General features: G+C 40.4%; 1 protein-coding gene across 1 annotated transcript in view; it reads left to right on the top strand.

The window, feature by feature from the left end:
* niban2b (niban apoptosis regulator 2b) overlaps window positions 1-16,255 on the top strand; it is a 44,193-nt gene extending 27,938 nt beyond the window's left edge. Inside the window, exons 6-14 of the mRNA XM_062417383.1 lie at window positions 4,818-4,933; window positions 6,352-6,456; window positions 6,736-6,898; window positions 9,414-9,601; window positions 9,801-9,956; window positions 12,166-12,279; window positions 12,641-12,748; window positions 12,855-12,966; window positions 14,053-16,255. Of these exons, the coding sequence (XP_062273367.1) occupies window positions 4,818-4,933; window positions 6,352-6,456; window positions 6,736-6,898; window positions 9,414-9,601; window positions 9,801-9,956; window positions 12,166-12,279; window positions 12,641-12,748; window positions 12,855-12,966; window positions 14,053-15,335 (2,345 nt within the window). The 3' untranslated portion in view covers window positions 15,336-16,255. The remainder of the gene's footprint in view (window positions 1-4,817; window positions 4,934-6,351; window positions 6,457-6,735; window positions 6,899-9,413; window positions 9,602-9,800; window positions 9,957-12,165; window positions 12,280-12,640; window positions 12,749-12,854; window positions 12,967-14,052) is intronic.
* The last annotated feature ends 3,841 nt before the right edge of the window (window positions 16,256-20,096 follow it).

Genomic DNA, 20,096 nt, shown 5'->3' with positions numbered 1-20,096 from the left:
CTTAGCTCAGACTAGAGTTGTGCAAGAGGACCAGAGAGGAAGCTGATGCTTATAATGAGGCTTTGTTCTAACTTCACCTGTGTGGTTTTCTTTAGCAGAGGGTTCATTAACTGACAGGTGCTTGGGTCTGCCCACCAGACCTGTACTTACATTCTCAGACAGTTAGTAGTTATTGCAGGATGCAGGTAAGAATGAAATAAGTAGGGGTTTGTGTTGTTACTAAATTAGTGTTGAGCACATATGATCATTGTTGAATGAAGTACACAGGAACAAAAGTCAGTGGAACTGCATGTGTGACATTCTGCTGTTTCCCCTTTAAAGCCTTTTTATGACATTTGTGCAACAGTGTGTCATTTCTGAAATTCACACAGAATTTTCTCAAACAATCAATGTGCAATTATAGAATAAAAGTCATATTTTCTAGCTCTGGGTGCAAAAAGGATTGATTGCAGGACTCGTTAGATGGGAGATGTTTCCATACTACTTGGTATCGATCTATTTCGGTCGATACCTCAACACGGCCCTAGTCATCGCAGTTGTGAGTAGTTTTCAGTGTTCGGTCAGTCTGGACTTTTTTATGAGGAATCCAGAACACAGAATGTGTTTCAATGTGGTTAAATGACACATGCAGCATTGTGCACCTCAGACATAATGTAATATAGCTTCATCTGAGTATCATACAGTGACCTGCACAGCTGCCTTGGTAACAGAGAGATCTGATATGTCAGGCCAGAGGCAGCGCGAGTGCTTCTATTACACTGTGACTTTGTTTAGTCTCCACTCTTCCACTCTCTTCATTTCATTTCTTTAAATTCCTGAAGCCTGTCCAACTCTGACTGATTCTGTCGCCTTTTTATTTCAGTGTGTGTGTTCTCTTCAGGTCTGAGAAAGATCATTTTCAGTCATAAAACCAGAGTTGAAACAATGGTTTTTTTCAGATGGTCTCAGCTCCAAACCAGATTAGCATGCTTAATGTCTCCACAGTGCTGAGCGCTGATTGGAAACCTGTGTGAGCTGTGAGGAAGGAGAAAGAGGAAATGACACCAATAGTTAACATGCCTCAGCTGTGACACAGGCCAGCTGCATGACGTATGAGCGCTTGAATGACTCCATATGTTCTCCGTGTGCTGCACAGAGCAGCGCTTCATAGACCTGCACTGACTCTTTTTTTTTTTTTACAGTGCTGTTAGACAAGGTGTATGTGCAGCCATCTCAGCCCGGGTAAACAAGTCATTCTTCTTCAAACAGAAGGTTCTGTCCATGTAATGCATGGTGGGATTAATAGACCAGGGGGGGTTCTGGGGCCTAAAATTATCCGTGGGCCCCTACTGAGTCCTGCCCTGTGTGTCTGAAACACAATATTGAGATATTATCACATTATAAAGGGGAACATGTTAGCAAACAGTTGCCTGTTGCACGCTCAACATACACAGAACAACGTTAGCACTCATTTGGAGTTGTGTGAAGTCCAGTGTTCACTCTGCTTTTAGTTGTTTTGCTTCACGTCCACCAGCTAGTTTCTAACTGTTTGTCAGCTGTTTGCAGTGGTGGAAAGTAACTAAATACATTTACTCATTTACTTATGTTCTGTACTTATGTACAATTTTGATGTACTTGTACTTTACTATAGTATTTCCATGTGATGCTACTTTCTACATCTCAGAGGGAAATATTGTACTTTCTACTCCACTACATTTATTTGAAAGCTTTAGTTACTTTTCAGATGAAGATTTGACACAATGGATAATATAACAAGCTTTTAAAATACAACACATTGTTAAAGATGAAACCAAAAAGCAGTGTGTAGTCGGCTCACATTTCAGACGTCTGAGTTGTTAACAGCTCCACCAAATAGTGATTTTTCCCTCTAAACTTCTCACATGCTTTCATTTCAATAAATGTTCAAATGATCCAATATTTCAGCAAAAATCAAAGATAAGAAGAAAAAACACATTTGTGTATCGGAACTTTGTTTTTTCTTCTTTCCTCTCCCATTATTCATCTCACCACCCCTCACATTGATCTGCTGACCCTTTGGAGGGGCCCCAACCCTAGGTTGGGAACCACTGGACTAAACTAGCTAACTGTATATAAAGTAGTGTAAACTAGCTCCACCTCCAGCAGCTACAACAGTAACATGCTGCTCTAACACTGATGCTTCACTATTAATAATCTAATGATGTCATAATAATAATATATCAGTCAGAGGACCAAACCACTACTTTTACTGTAATACTGCATACTACATCACTCATAATACTGCAGTACTTTTACTGTAATACTGCATACTACATCACTCATAATACTGCAGTACTTTTACTGTAATACTGCATACTACATCACTCATAATACTACAATACTTTTACTGTAATACTGCATACTACATCACTCATAATACTACAATACTTTTACTGTAATACTGCATACTACATCACTCATAATACTACAATACTTTTACTGTAATACTGCATACTACATCACTCATAATACTGCAGTACTTTTACTGTAATACTGCATACTACATCACTCATAATACTGCAATACTTTTACTGTAATACTGCATACTACATCACTCATAATACTGCAGTACTTTTACTGTAATACTGCATACTACATCACTGTAGTACTGTTTGTTTTGGGGTGTTTCTGGTGGATTGGAGGCCTATAATAGTGAGCTCTGTCTAAAACTGATTTCATCCTAAAGGTAGAAGCAGTCATGGTAACTTTGAAGTGTGTTTTAACAATCTGTTCCCATCAGCATTTATTGCATCTTCTCTTTTTCAATATCCCAAGTTTTCTTTTTTTTTCTTTTTTTTTTTTGTTGCAATGATTTGGAATCTCCTTAAGATTTCAGATGTTTATGGGAGAAGTTGAAAATACACATGAAAACAGGTGGATGGGAAAGTAACGGTATAATTTTGTGACCCGAGGTTTTTGAGAATTGGGTAAACCTCTATCGCCTTTTTTTTCTCCATCATTCACAGGACACACTAAAAATAACACAAGGGCTTACCCAAGACTTGTAATTTGGTTTGAGCTACATTTCAAAAGTTGTCTGACACACGTTTTGAGTCAACCTTCAAATCCAGAAAGTGTGAATGATGTCTTGTGATGTGTGTAAGGAGGAACCGGAGGAAGAGGCTGGAAATCCCAATTTTGGCTTTGTTTGAAATCCTCTCATTCCATCTGAGGCTCAGTCAAAATAAAATAACCCTCTTGGAGAGGGGTCTTGGGATTTTGCCTCTGGCGCTACGAGGAACTCTGGCCCCCGTCACTGCCCTCCCCCCCACACACATACACACTTCCTGGCTTTGTCATAGTTGGGAGTTCTTGCACACTATCCAATAAGACTGAACAGGATCTCAGAATTAGCATGTTTTCTTTATCACAGCGCTCAGCGTTAACATGCTTTTTTGGCTTTGAGCAGATATTCATTTTCTTTGGAAGCCGGACAACTTAAGGAATGTAGAAAGGTTCAGCTTAGAGTCTTAGCGGCCCTCTCTTTCTCACGCACCATTTGACTCCACTGTTTGCAACAGCCAGTCAAGCTAAAATAACATACACCCATAAACACACACACACACCTATATCGTTTGATTTAAATTATTAATAGTAAATGGTAAATGGACTGTATAGCGCTTTTCTAGTCTTTTGACCACTCAAAGCACTGTTACATTATATGTCACATTCACCCATTCACATACATTCACACACTGTTGGAATAGCCATCAGGAGTAATTTGGGGTTAAGTATCTTGCCCAAAGACGCATCAACATGTGGACTGGATTAATCGAACCGTCAAACTTCCGATTGGTGGACGTCCGTTCTACATCCTGAGTCACAGATAAATGGATAAATGTTCCCATTCTTTCCATAAACCTCTGCCAGATTTGTAACAGAATGGAACTTAGAAACAAGCAGCAAAAACTAGTAATTGTACTACATGAAATATATTGTATGTGTCTCATTGAAATAATGACAAATCATACATGGAAAAATAAAGTAATCTGCTTAGTAGTAGCTGAGTTACTGTATGAACAAACAGGATAAAAAAAGACAAAAAGAAAGAAACAGAGTAGATAGAGTAATATCACTCATTAGGAAACAGACATATTTCTCATAATTATGTTGAAATATGAATGGAAAGCTAGTTAGCTAGCCTGCTGAACCCTCGTGGGTTGGATTGCCAGGGTAATTCCCATTCCCATAAATTCACCACGACTTCACCACCACAGATGGGTTGTAGCTGCAGTGTCAGTATCCTTTTGCGGGAGACATTTCGATTCTACTTGGTATTAATTTATTTTTTGTCGATACCTTATAGGTATAAAGTACCAATACCCAGCCCTACCAAATGGGTCAAATTCTGACAGTGAAATGAGTCATATCGTGGAGGTGTGTGATGGTCAAAATAATTGATCCACCTTTTTACACATGCAGCAGTAGGTTATTGCCAATGCTGTACTGGCCATTGGGCATACTGGGACAAATCCTGGTGGGCCAGTGGACCATCAAAACATACATGTCTGTTTTAAGGCCTAAACACCTTTTCCCTCATTGCCAGAATACAAATTTCACACTCCAGCTTCTTTTAAGTTGGTCTTGAGAAGATGTGGGCAAAATATTCTGAAGTTTACACTCAAGCAAGACTTTCTAGAAGCCTTTGGAAAGTCTGCTTGAGACCCTTGGAATAATTGTCCAAGGGCCTTCAGAACCTCCTTAGGACTTGTGCAGGAAAATGTGTATTCTCCCAGTCTGTCCGAACTACAGTGTGCTTAAATGCTAACAGCTAACAGATATCCATATTCTTGTTCCAGGTTTGTCAGAGGAGAATAAAATCCAAACACCAGCCTTCACCGATGCCGTACGAATCTACCGTCAAGCCAAAGGGCACTATGGCACCTGGGAAATGATGTGTGGTGTACAGTCACAGGTAAGCGTTGCACTAATTACACCTATCACTTTCATCATCCACCCTCCCCTGGGGTTTAATTGTTTGTTTTATAAGCTACAGTTATTCTTAAATATTGTAGTGGGAAGGGGAGATACCTGACACGTGACATACACAATGTGAACAAAGGGTCTTACAGTCACTGCAGTAATGCAGATGCATTCTCTGAATTCCTGCTTTAGCCTGATACCTCAGAGTAACCTGGTTTATTGCATGCATGTAAAGTTAGACTATTTAGTGTCGTCTTCCACTTTGGTTATAATCATGCTTTGTGTGCCCTGAAGGCTGATTGAAAGGCTTTAAATGTGCTGTATGGTAGGCGTGGTCTGGCCCGGATCTCTATAGCCTTCTTCTGGCACTGAACAGGTTTTTCTGGATGCTGCAGTCATCACATTATCATAATATGATATGATTATAGGTGTATTAGCTAATGAATCCTAAAAACAACTCGGGGGAATTGACCCGCAGGTTATTCACAGCTACATATATAGTGTCTGTTGGCTGGTATGAATGTCCCTCCCCAAAATTCCTCTCACATGGTCTGCTAAGTGAATTGGCTTTTGGAACAGAACCAGTTTGTGTTCTCCAGTCATTGGCTGTGGTACAATAGTTGCTTTTTATGTTGTGCTAACCTTGTTAAAGAGTCAGTCTGTGATGCAATGAAGGCTTCACCCTGTTGGGGCTGCGCTATGAGTTTATGATCTCTATTTCACCAATTTCACACATGTGCATGGATGTGTGTACGGTCAGGAAAGTAAGTAGTTGTTCATCCACCAACACTAAATTATTGTTGCTGAGTTCGGTCAGCGGGACATTGGAGCAGATACTTTGTAGTTGTCGAGGTCAGTGAGTACACACTTTTTACTGCATGCTTGTAGCGATGCTGCTCTGTCCAAGATGTCTCAGTAAAAATCAAGTGCTCAAGGGCCCCTCCACTGCAACCCTAAGAGTTGTCTTCTTATTAGCTTCTTGTTACTAAAAAGAATCAGCATCTGCAAAGAATTAGTTGAATATTTCCTCCTGACTTTACTGAGAGTTTACATATGTTTTCATTTATTTATTTTTATTCCAAAAGAACCTGTTGAGCATACTTCTACTTCTTTCTATAATATATGTCCTAGTTGTCTTTTTATTGTATGTTTACTAAACAATCAAACACTACATGTCTATATATGTATTTCATAGAAAATATGTAATAATAAAAATAAAAACAAAATGTCATTGTTTGAGTGAAATGATCCATTATTATGTTAGTCTGAAGCCTGGAAACAGGACAGAGACAAACTGTCCCACAGAGCATGGTGCTTGTGCTTTTAACTGGAATAATACAGTTTATACCAGTTTAGTGAGTGAGGTGATTGTAATGTGTGTGTGTGTGTGTGTGTGTGGTTTGCTTGTAGATCCTGTCTAACCTGGTGATGGAGGGTCTTCTCCCAGACCTGAGGGAGCTCATCTCTCCTCGACTCAAAGGCAAACTGCATGAGAGACAGAGGAACTGGATGCTGGTAAGAAAATCTCAGCTGTATGTGTTCCTGTTACTGTTTGGGACACATTCATCCCCCAAAATATTTGATTAAAAAATCCTACTAATTTGAAAGACATTGCTGATTGGCTGATGACCCAGTGACTTTTTTAATGCCTGTTTGCAGTTTTTAGAACATGCATTTTTCCACGCTTATTTGATAGAACCTGACTCAGAGCTAAATGACATAATAGACCTGTAGCTTTGGTTCACTGGAATTTGGAGTCGTGGCTTCAGGTGTGTTTTTCTACTGTGTGTGCAGATCAGTGATGCAGTGTACAGTCTGGTGCAGGAACAGTGCAAAGCCCAATACGAGGCGGTGGTACAGAAGTGTGAGGCGGGCCACACCTTGCTAGAGGCCTCCATTCGCACAGACATGGACCAGATCATCACCTCCAAGGAGCACGTCACCAACAAGATCCGAGGTTTGGCCTGTTTTTTGTTTTTTTTTAATGCTTGTTTTAGCCTTTTCAGTAAAGTTCTTCACTTCTTCTGTGCTGCTCACATTAAATGTGTGGAGTTAACAGGAGTCATGTGTGCACTCAGCATGCGTTAAACTTAAATGTATTAAAAGATTTCTATTTATCTAAATGAAAGATTGGTTTGAAGCCGCCCGCCGGCTGGTACCCTTCTGTGTGAAGTTTTCATGTTCTCCTCGTGCCTGCGTGCGTTCTCCCACAGACCGAAAACATGCAGGTTGGGTTAATTGGACACACTTAATTACCTGTAGGTGTGAATGTGAGCGTGAATGGTTGTCTGTCTGATATATGTCAGCCCTGTGAAGGACTGGTGACCTGTCCAGGGTGTACCCTGCCTCTCGCCCAATGACAGCTGTGATTGGGTCCAGCCCCTTCTGCAACCCTCTGTAGGATAAGTGGTTTGGAAAATGAATGAATGAAGATTTTTTGAAAGAGTTGTGAGGTGGATTATGAATGGGCAGATACAGAATAATAAAGAAGAGGAATGTGACATAGGTTCTCCTGTATTGGGAGGTATAAAGGCTGGGGGGGGACGATATTTAGTTGGTTCCAATCTACAACCTCACCACTAGATGCCACTAAATCATACACACTGGTCCTTTAACACACACACCTAATCAACATGCATATCTCCTGTGTGAAAGTTACCATGCTTACAAAATGATTTTCATAAATACACACCACTTACACATATCATTTCCTTGACAGTTCAAGGCCAAATGATGTCGCTGGTCTGCTTTGCTTTGACACCACAATCTGCACTGATTGACAACAGACTCTTATTCAGGCGTTCTCAGTCTGGTTGTTTAGTCTGATAGTGAAACGAGTCATTCCACAGGGGGTTTCACGCTCAATGAAATGTATCTGCTGATTTACAGAAGTCTCTTTCACAATGTAAGTCAATGGGGGGGAGGGGGAAGTCTGTTAGGGCCCAATAGCATCATGTGACTTGTAATTATACGGTTAGGCCACTGTGTCAAATTGGCTTCAAAGCCCTTCTTCTTGGCGGTTTGGTTGATTTGCTACAAAGTGACATCAGTGACATAATGACCCTTCCTTCTTTTATAACCTCCATGCTGTTAATGAGGAGTTCATGAGATCTGTTCATTAGCATTAACCAGAGTAAATTTCACATTGCACATTTAAAATTCTAGTTAAGTTAAAGAGTGTCGGCACTAGAGGACCTGAAACATTTAGAAAATATTAATACAATAACATTGTGGCGCTGTACGGGGAATGCTTAGATGCTAAAGTTAGGTGCTAAAAATAAAAGGGAGGGGAAAAAAAATAAAGGAAAGAAAGGCAGAGATGGTCTGACAACAGGTCTGCACCACTCCAAATTCCAATCATACCTCAGAATGAGATAATTCATGAATGCCACTTTGTTAACTTGCTTACACGTGCCTCTGTCAGGTCATGTAGGCCAGTAAGAGATCCATGATGTAAATGAATAAAGTCAGGTTATTTTCCAGTCCTGGAGTAATGTACAAGTGATATTAAAGCAAAGGGCCATCAAATAAAACATGGTAACCTGGAGATTCACTGATATTTAGTACATACATTTTTCCCCCCCAGCTTTCAGTTTGAATTTGAAAGCATCATCAGGAGTGGGTAGAGCTGTCAGGAAACATCAACTAATATATAGCAGGTGTGCCAGCTGTTTTCTGAGTTTCATCACTGAATCCGATGATGTCACAGGCCTAAACCATGACCGAGGTTGAACAACAGTGCAATTCTCAGTGCTCACAACATTTTCTTTAGAGGCTTAAACCAGTGTTCAGGATTATCACACTGTTTAACACAAGTGTTTGAACTGGAGGAACAAAATGTGTCAATTCTAGTTGTAGTCTGCTTCATTTTCACACTGAAACAACCCATGAGGAGTGAAGTCACATGGACAGATGGGTTAATTGTTAATTTGCTTTTCCTATATACATGAAAGGGGGTGGGGGATAGGGGTGGGGATATATATAATATATGACTTAAAAATCATTAGATTTGTACTTTAAAAATGTGCAAGTACACCACTTATATCGATTCCTTGACAGTTCAAGACCAGAAGGTGGATTTAACAGTTTGAACTCACAATAATCTTCTATCATGAAATCCTGTTGTTGGTCTGCTTTAATTTGACACCACAATCTGCACTGATTGGCAGCAGAGTCCTTTACAGGTGTTCATGGTTCGGTTGTTTAGTCGGGTTAGGTTGTTTTGAGCAGAAAGGTCAAAGGTGGAAATCAAACCCTTAGATGCAAAGAAAGAAATGGCTGAAAAATCCTGAAACATCAATGACATAAATGAAACTATGTCATCCAATCAAGAGCTGGATGAATACTCATGTAATAAACTGCAAATCCTGCCCATGTTACAGGACATGGTATGTATTCTGTATGTATTGTTGATGCCAGTTAACACCCATAATTCCTTAATGAGACTTTTATACATGTTAAACCCCCCACAGCGGTAGTCCTCCCTAAGGCAGAGAAGCTGCTGAAGGTGAGCATCGAGCCTTACATCAGCTCCATCCTGGATGCCCTGATGGAGCCGACCAGCCGAGGCTTCTCCGAGGTCCGTGATGTCTTCTTCAGGGAGCTGGTGGACATGAGCAAGAACACACTCAATGAGGGAACTAAGGAGACCGTGGCACAGGTGAGGGGGCGCGGGGTGACTGAGTGCTGTCGTGGCAACATGATCGATAAAGATCTCTAGGTAATCAGACCTGTCAAGATCAGAAAATCTAGTATCACATGCTTGAGCCAGTATCAGCAATCCATTATCATCAGCCAGTAATCCGAACGATTTGATCCAGTGTGGTTTGTTAAAAAAATAATCTTCCCTCCTCTTCCAGCACATGGAGAAGATCTCCATGTTGGCCTTCCACCCGGTGAAGATGCAGAGCTGCTATGAGAAGGTGGAGCAGCTGAGTCTGGAGGGTCTGCAGCAGAGGTTTGATGTCTCCAGCCCCTCAGTGTTCGTCCAGAGGGCCCAGATCCTCATGAGAGAGGTGTGATGCTCTAACACTTTGCTTTTAAGAGTGGGTTTAGTGCTTAGAAGCTGAATGAGTATCCATTGTCCCGTCCATTAAGAAAGTTCTGGGTAAAATTGAGGAGGTGGGAACTTTACAGGAACATCTTCTCACTCGGTCCTCTCAGCTGTTGTGTCTCCAGATATAAATCTGAAGCTGAAATAATTGCATTAATCTTTTATGTGTCTGTGCTCAGTCTGAGGAAAAACATCCAAGAAGCATCGATCACATATTTTGACCTCCTCCTCTGTGGGGCCTGGAGCCAAAGGGAGGTCATTCAGAGTTCAAGTGCTGTTTAAACAAAAGCTGTGCAGCCATTTCTCAAGAGTCCTGCACCGTTACAAAAGTTTATTTTAAATGTCTAGTCTTGTGACCTAAAAACTAAAACGAGGATGATCCACATACACATAGAGCCAAAATAATCAGCTTGCACCTTTTCTTTATTAGGGCTCCTCAAAATACCAGAAAACAACAAGCACACAAAAGAAATTCACTTTGTTCTGAGGACAAATGAAATTCAGTACTCCTAAACTGCCTTTAAAGGACCACTCCGCTGCTTTTTTTTTTTTTTTTAGTATTGCACTTCTGAACAATTGGGGGGGAATCCCAAAAGCCAGATTAAAGAGGAGAATGGTCAGAATCACTATTTAAATGACACTGAGTGACCGTGTGCATGGAAAGATCCTGATTATGGTAAATAATCTAAAGTTAAGTTGTGGTTGCAGTTAGGAAACTAAAACACAGCAGGTTACATTTAAAGCATAAAATACAAGCAGCAGAAGTGTCCAATGGATGAAACTGCTAGGAGATTGAACACTGGTGCAGCAGAAGGTGCGATCTTCTATTCCCTGGTGTAGGTGTAGCTCAAAAGGGTTGGATCTGACTGTTCCTACAATTCACCTTAATTTCATCTTTCATTAACCGCTCTCCTCGTGAACAACACGACCTTAAACAGCAGTTTTCACATGACACAAAAAACTGCCAGAAAAAAATGGTGGAGTTCCCCTTTTAAATGCCGTTAGAAATATTCTCAGTACAGTTTTGTTGTGATTGCAATTGTCCAAAAAAAGGGGAAAGAGGAATCTGCTTACAATTACACACTTTCCAAAATATTCACGACTGCTAGCAGACTCTTAGGATTCCTTTTAGATTCATGAAGACAGAACATGTATGTTCTGTATTTGTGGTTTGGGAGCAGATCACTGCAGGTTGACGGGGAGATAATGAGGTCAATATTTGAGTCTTTGCCACCGGGAAGTCATTTAGTTCTAAGTGAATTATTGAACACTAATGCAGATGATGCTACAAACGCTATGTGAGTTCATTTGAGTTCATTTGGTGTCCTTGTTTGAACTGCAGAGAGATGCTCCATGCTTCCTGCTTTCATGAAACGGACCAATAAACACACTCCAGTCATCATTACTCAGTTGGAAAACATGCATTTAAGTGTCTTCATTGTTAAAGTTAAGGTGTTTTTAAAATGGAAAGTGTAGTGAGATCATTCCATTTGTTTCCAATTGAGTTACAGACCTGAGAGGCAGTGACATTGTAGATCAGGGGTGTTAAACATACGTCCCGTGGGCCAGAACCGGCCAGCCAAGGGATCCAATCGGGCCCACTGGATAGGTTTGCAAAGTATGAAAATTGGAGAAAAGTTATTGCAATTTTTTTTTATCTGATAAAACAATAAATACATATTGTGGTCATATTTAAAACATTCATTTATTGAACATTGTGCAAAATGTTGTCAATTGTACAAAATAATCTTGAGAAACAAACATTTGAACTATTTTTTCTAAAAAAAAACCTCAGGTTGTTCATCTGTTTTGTAAATAGATGGTTTAGTATAGTAAAGTTATCATTTATATAGAATGATGTTTTTTATAGGTTATTATACAGTGGTTTTACTGGTCCGGCCCACTTGACATCAACTTGAAGTAAAATGAGTTTGACAGTTGCTGCAGATTGAACACAGCAGAACTATAAGAAGTGAGCTCCCTCTAGTGGTGGAAATGTGGTAAAAAATGTATACACAGGCACATCGAAATTAAATGTAACACATATCTTTCTCGTTCTCTCTCGCTCTCTCGCTCTCTCGCTCTCTCTCTCTCTCTCTCTCTCGCTCTCTCTCTCTCTTGCTCTCTCGCTCTCTCGCTCTCTCTCTCTCTCTCTCTCGCTCTCTCCCCAGCAAATGGATGATGCAGTTTATACATTTGAGCAGATTCTTCACCAGAGTTTAGAGTCTCAGGGAACAGAGGAGCTGTGTAAGACCATCCAGCGCTGCCAGGACAGAGTCATTAAGGTAAAGCACACACACAGGGACACATGCTGCTTTATTTAGCCTATGTAAATGCAAAACTTGGTTTATCTTACTGTGGGTAGAGGATCTCCAGGTAGAATCCTCCTAGAGGACACCAGTTACTCCTCCAAGTGTACATTTGATCAGGTTTCTAATCAGCTCTTTACATCTAGAAATTTCCACACACATGCAATTATTTAGTTTGAGTTTTGAAGGAGTTTTGGTGCATTTTGCTTTTATTTTATACCATAAAGTCAAGAGGTGACTGATAATGAAAGGAGTCTCCCTGGTAGCAACACTACTTCTAAACATTATTTTCCTGTATTGATGATGACATAACTCTTCTGTTTTTTCCTTTGTTCAGAAATTTGACTATGACAGCAGCACAGTGAGGAAGCGTTTCTTCCGTGAGGCTCTCCTCCAGATATTCATCCCTTACATGCTGAAGCAGCTCAGCCCCTCCTGTGCCTCGGTGAGTCTCCCTACAGTCTTTATCTTGTGTCTTTATGTTCATATTTCTGTGTTCAGTTTATTTTAAACACGGACTGACTCTGACTTTGACTGTCTGATGTCACCAGGAGCTGCCACGCTTCCAGGAGCTGATCTTTGAGGACTTTTCCCGCTTCATCCTGGTGGAGAACATCTTTGAAGAGGTGGTGCTGCATTCGGTCATGAAGGACATCATGATGGGTGAGTCCTCGTCAGCGCGTTTCATCCTGTCTGCTTCTATACTCAAAAAACTTGCAGTCCTAAATAATGGATACATTAAGAATCCTGTAACTTCATTCAGCCACAGTATACATGTGAAGCTAACCATACATCTGGTATCATATTCACTTATTTTTTACATATTCATATAAGTACACATTTCATTATCCTCCAAAGCACATCAGGTTTATTATTGTGAATGGTGTTCTATAACAATGCTTTCTTAACAATGGTAAAGTAAAGTATTTGAGAGCATTTTTATTAATTGCAGCTTTTCATGTTTCAGAGATTTTAAGCAGTAATATCTTGAAATATGACTACATTTCCATTGGAGCAAAAAAGCCAATTACTAAGTTAATCTTCTTTTTATTAGAATCATTAAAAGCGTTTCCCTCTGCTTTTTTGTTCCAATGAAAATACACATTTACATTTTCTGTTGTTTGCATTTGTTCTCATATCAAATAAAAAGGACAAACTATAAAACTATGAAGTAATTCAACTAAAACATATTTTTCATTTTTGATGGATCTGCTCATTTGATTTTGTAATCAACTGTTTAGCCTTTAAAATGTGAGAAAATAGTGAAATGAATGTCCACCACGATGAATGACCCCGAAAGCCCCATCTGGTGTATTCAATTGTCTTGTTTTGTCCAATGATGAATGATACATTTTGAAAATGCAAAAAAAATCTGTTCATTCATATTTGAGATCATCAATCAATGACCAAAACTGTTTTACTTTAAGATAAGAGGTTCCTTCATTAGCCCCAATGAAGCATTTATAACTTTATAACTATGAAGCCTTATTATATGAGTCCATGTTCCAGGTTTTACACCACAGTTAAACTCAGTAAACTAGTGGTGAACAGGTTGTTCACCCATGTGGGGCCCACATGGACATGTTGGCTGGGATGTTGTTCATTTAGGTCCTGAACATTACCGCCAGGTCTTAATATGTTCTCCTTTTTATATGTGTTGAAATCCTTCTTCAGACCTACTTATGTTTTTTTTCTACATTGAGTGTCTGTCAAAGCACATTTTAACCTCATCTGTCTGTCTGTCTGTAGCTGTGAAGGAGGCGGCAGTCCAGAGGAGACACAACCTGTACAGGGACAGCATCGTCCTGAGCAACAGCGACCCCAGCCTGCAGCTGCTGGGAGAAAGCCCGTCCATCGACTGGGCCGGGGAGTACGGAGGAGCCCAGGAGGAGGAGGCGGACGCAGCAGGGGAGGACACTGAGGGTGATGCCCAGGGTGAAGATGGGGAATCCCAGAAGAGGAGGAGGATGAAGCAGGTGGTGTCCATGATCCAGGTGGAAGATTCCCCGGTCTTGCCCAGTGAGTCTTGCGTGGAGGTGGCCGGCATCAATGATATCCCAGAGGAGGGCAGCGACGAGGAGAAGGAGGAGGAGGAATTGTCTCCTGACCAGAATGAGTCTCCATGTCCCAAACCCACAGAGAACCCTCCAGACCTGTCCAGTAGTTCGGTCTTGAAGGCAGAGGAGGCCAAACCAGTGGAGGCCAAACCAGAGGAGGCCAAACCAGAGGAGGCCAAACCAGAGGAGGCCAAACCAGTGGAGGCCAAACCAGTGGAGGCCAAACCAGAGGAGGCCAAACCAGTGGAGGCCAAACCAGAGGAGGCCAAACCAGTGGAGGCCAAACCAGAGGAGGCCAAACCAGAGGAGGCCAAACCAGTGGAGGCCAAACCAGAGGAGGCCAAACCAGTGGAGGCCAAACCAGTGGAGGCCAAACCAGAGGAGGCCAAACCAGTGGAGGCCAAACCAGAGGAGGCCAAACCAGTGGAGGCCAAACCAGTGGAGGCCAAACCCGAGGAGGCCAAACCCGAGGAGGCCAAACCCGAGGAGGCCAAACCCGAGGAGGCCAAACCAGTGGAGGCCAAACCAGTGGAGGCCAAACCAGTGGAGGCCAAACCAGTGGAGGCCAAACCAGTGGAGGCCAAACCAGTGGAGGCCAAACCAGTGGAGGCCAAACCAGAGGAGCAGGATAAAGAAGAGGTGCAGCTGAAGGGTGAATCATCTACAGCTACAGAGGAGAAGGCTCAGGGTGATAACAGCCAGCTGGTGGAAGAGGAGCAACAACCACCACCACCACCTACCAACCAGGAGGTATCAGAGGAGGTGCCGCCACCACCGCCTCCTGCCGAAGAAGTTCCCCCAGAGGCCACAGCTGAATTCCCCCCGCCTCCTTATGACGATAGCGGCTTCCAGTCTCCCAGCAGCGACAGGGCGCTGGAGGAGGAAGTGGAGGTGGCCTCTAGCAAAGACGCCCCACAACCGGCAGAGGAGACGAGCGTCGCCACAGCCCCACAAGTTGAAACTGAAAACCAGTGACTCCTAAACCAGAGACCAGACACTTAAACTGTATCCTGCCATGTTTTTTCTCACAAGGATGGAAAAACACCTCAGAGCTGTTTTAACCACACAAGTTTTCACCTGTCTGAGGCATCAGCAGATCATTTTCACCGAGCAGGGCTCCGGTGCTGTCGTCATTTTTAATTTTATGAAATATGTAATGTGTCATTTTCACAACTTTTTACAACTGCAGAATCTGAACTTTTCAAGTCCACAGTTTATTTTCTCTTCACTTGGTATACATATGAGCACAGTGGACGTAGCGGTGTGTTATAAACATGTGACAAGTTGCAGGAACACTTCAGTTGAGGTGCCTTTTTGGTGAGATACATGTATGTTAATGTGGCTCCTTCTTGCTTAACTACTGTGTGGCCTTCATTAATCCTTTGCAATTTGAGTACTTTTTTAATTAATTTGTTGGTGTAAATACAGTTTGCGATATTGGAAACTCAGTAATGTGATGAGCATCTCAAAGCAAGTGACAAAAAAAAATTATCGTGAATACTTATTGGTTATTGGGTCTTTTAATCCCAAACTGTAGATAAATCTCACAGGTTCTTTTTCTTTTTTCCTTACCAAACTTACATTTTATAATTCATAAATTGTCTCTATGTACACACTGATGTCTCCAGACTTGACAATTTCTTTTGTGTGGGTGGGAATAATATTTTATAAGTTTCTCCCGTAACAAAGAAAGCTTGTGTATATTATGTATAAATGCTTCTATTGGCTGATGAACGACCAAACTTGTCATTTTTACATAATTTTATATAATTTCATCATTGCTTTAGCTGATCTCTCCACCTCCTATTTTATTTATTATCTTGCACCCCGTCTTGTCTTTTTGTGACCAATGTAGTTTTTAGATGTATTCTACAAATTATTGTTATTGATAATAAATCATTATCGATTAAATATTAACAGTTTGTCTTCGTGGTCTTTATTGTTATGATTTGAGGGATTGTGAATGTATGATTAATGTCGTTTTGCTCACACACATACACAAACACACACACATATGGCTGGGTATCAGTACTCGATACCTTTTTTTTCTTTTTTCTTTATTTCTTTTTTTTTGCTATCAATTAGTGTTTCAGACACCCCCTAGCTTGGGCATAACAAGTTTTTCATTTTACTTGTTTTCCCTTTTTCCTAGAAGAACGTTATCATGAGAAGAAATACATAGAATGTTCCTATCTTTCAGGTGACCCCAGGCCAGTAATACTGTAAAGTGAGAAAGCCTGCTCATTAAAAAGTTGTGATAGCAAATTAAAAGAATACAATCTCCTCCTATATTCCAAAATCTACATGAACTAATGAAAACATTTTCAAATGAGAGATAAATGTTGCTTTATAAGAAATGATCTCTCTTATAAATCATGTCAGTATCAATGAAAAACAGCTGAATTTAGATTTTGGTGCTTAATGGGAACACTTATCCTAACAGCTGAAAACATTGGTTAGGAAAATTAGAAAAGTCATCAAATGTAATAAGTTACATTACTTTGATTAAGTCATTAAAATAGTTATATTACTTATTACATTTCCAAAGTCACCTTCCTAAGTCACATGTTCTGACGACATAGACACCCAGTATGCTGGTTCGTCAATCAGTGTTTATTTGTTTGGCACCCTGGACATAATAGGGGCTAAGATTATTTGCAGAATTCCTATTTTATTAGTTTGTGTCATTACATTGGTCCCCACCACTATTATGTTTCTGGTTGTTATTATTTAAAACGCTTTGTGTCACTTTTAAACAGGAGAAACCTCACCTGATTTCACATTGGTTGTTTAGCGATATTAGTTTTTGCCAGTAGAGGGCGGTAGAGGCTTTGTTATGTTAGTGGTACTAATACTGGGCTGTGTTTATGTTTGTTTCAGGTGAGACAAGTGCACAAGCTTCTAAATGTCAATTTTCTTTTCGGTTGCAAACTGCTTTATTTATTTATTGATTTATTGGTTTATTTTTACTTGTGTTTTCCCCCTTTGGCTTGTCACTAGTTGTGGTGGCGATGGAGGACAAGGAATGGGGAAATATGATTGTTTGCTTTGTTTGTACATGTGTGTTTGAGTTCAGTGACTGAAATAAACTATATTTTTTTAATAAAAGGTGGAAAAAAAGTTTGGATAAAGTCTGACATGAGCTTAATTGGTACTGTGACACCATTTAAGCCCATGTGTGCTCCACATAAGCCCACATCATGATTTATTTATAAATTATAACAAAATATGGTTCCAAAGAATTAAAAATAGCAATATATGTATTCACTATTCAGTCACATGTTAAATATTAAATATTAAAAAATGAGGAAAAACCTCCTGAGTAAAATGTTAAAGGTGTGACTTCAGATGTAACCTCCTTTGTAATCATCAACATTTTCATCAGTAACTGTAACAGATTACACTTACATTTATTTTCTAATTAAATAACATAACACTGTTACATGTAACTAGTTACTCTCCAACACTGTGGATATTTGTAGTTACTTTTTCAATGTATTTTTTGTCATTTCCCTTCTAACATGCATATACTGTTTATACACCAGCTCTACTTATGGTTGTTGTGGACAAATGCATTTATATACACTTATAACTGCTTACAAGTACATTATATTGTGTTATGAACCATTAATTAGCTGTTAACAGGGATGAACGTAAAGTTAAGTGCAACCCTTTATTGTTTAATGCAAAATGAATTTGTGACACAGTTTACTTCCTGTCATAAAGATGATCAAACACTCTGGGTTGCTATCAAGACAAATTGTCCATTTTAATCATCAGTATATATCAGTAGATCATCAGACATCTGTATTTACTATTCAGATTATTGTGAAGCTGCATTTTGCCAGCTGACTCTGTCTCCATGACGACCTGACAGAAATGACATCATTATGATGATGTCATTTCTGTCAGGTCGTCATAATGATGTCATAACATATTATGTTATGACATCATACATTATGACATCATGTCATAACATATTATGTTATGACATCATACATTATGACATCATACATCAAAAGTTCTAGAACCGTATCAGTTCCACTTTGTGAGTGCACAACACCAGACCAGTTCCTGATCAACTTATCGACAAGAGTTTTAGAAAAAGTTCCGAAAGAGTTTCATATAACAGGATTCCTATCGTAAAATGTTGAGATCCAGATGTTTTGTTGCTTCTGACATTAACAGAAACTCAGAGATGTTCTCCTCTCACAAGGACAAGAGGAAGATCTGTGGAGAAAGATCTGCTGTGAAAAGGTCCTACACAGAAATAACACAGGACAGCCGCAGAACTGCAGAGCTCTCTTCTCCTCAGAGGAAGAAGATAAAAATCTGCAGAAGAAGACTTGCCATGAAAAGGCCCTTCTCTGAAGTGTCACAGGATGACCACAGAGACCAAGAGATGTCCTCCCCAGAGAGGAAGAGAAGGAGGATTACCACCAACACAGAGGAGAAAGTCATCGTACTGCCAAATACCTCCAAAGAGACTCCTTGCACTGTGGCTAAGGTATCTTCAAAAGGAACCAGACCCTGTACGGTGACATCCAGAGTGTCAAACATCTGGATCATCGGCGACAGTTACATTCGTCGAGGGGAGGAAGCAGCCAAGAAAGAGTACGGCAAGAATCTGGGACTTAATGCCAACATTCAATGGTTTGGTAAAGGAGGGATGCGTTGGGGTGGTGTCCTTCCTTGTTTTTATGCCGAGTTAGCCAACCAGAGTCCCCCAGACATTTTAGTGGTCCATGCCGGTGGCAACGACCTCGGACTGATGTCCTCCAAGAAACTGGCATTCCTGATGCAGAGGGATTTACAGCAGCTGCGTGCACAGTTTCCCTCCATGCAGATGGCTTTTTCCTGCATCAGTGAGCGGCAGCAGTGGAGACATGGAAAACCTGTGCAGATAAATAACGACAGGAAGTCTGTCAACAAGTTCATGAGGAAGAACGTTGACTACATCGGAGGCGAACTCATTGAACATCTCTACCTGAAGTTCTACAACAAGAACACATTTCTGCCTGATGGAGTGCACCTGACCACAGCTGGAAACCAGGTGTTTCTGACCAGCATCCAGAGCACGTTGGACAAGATTCTTCAGAGGTCTTCTTAAGAGCAGCGTGTCTGACTGCACTGCAGCTCTGCTCACTGGACCCCTGGCTTGGATCCATGGGCCAGTCTGAACTGTATAGAATTGTAAACTGTAAATGTGATTGTTGTCTGTATTTGTGTCAGTCTTGTGAAATAAATGTTGAAAAGTGAATTAAAAAGGATTCTGTATAGTGGTATAAAATATGTAGGGACAATAGGTTCATAATTAGCAGAAGTGTTCATCATTTTCACTTTATTAAACATCTCTGCAGGTTAATCTGTCATTTCATTTCAACTCAAAATATAAATCATGTATATCAACCTTTCAAACACTCATTTAAGAAATATTACAATCAAATATTCAATATGATATTATTAGTTCAATTATCAATGTGTCAAGTGTTCACACAAAAATAAATGTATGTAACTGGAATCCAGCAAATCAGAAATGCCAAAAGTGCCCCTCATTACCCCTAATCCACCCTAGGTCAATATCGGCAGATAATATCAGCTGACCGATATATCGCTCTGGCTGTAAAACATTGTAGTTTAAACTTTTATATATAGTGTATGAGTTTAAAGTACAGTAGGAGCAGCAGGTCTGTGGTAAGTGATCTATAAGTTACATTAGTGAGGTTTTACTACGTG

This window comes from Scomber scombrus, chromosome 4 (assembly GCF_963691925.1).
Source record: "Scomber scombrus chromosome 4, fScoSco1.1, whole genome shotgun sequence".
Lineage (NCBI taxonomy): Eukaryota > Metazoa > Chordata > Actinopteri > Scombriformes > Scombridae > Scomber > Scomber scombrus.
Note: the sequence above shows the minus strand (reverse complement) of the source record. Positions and strands in the feature narration are given on the sequence as shown.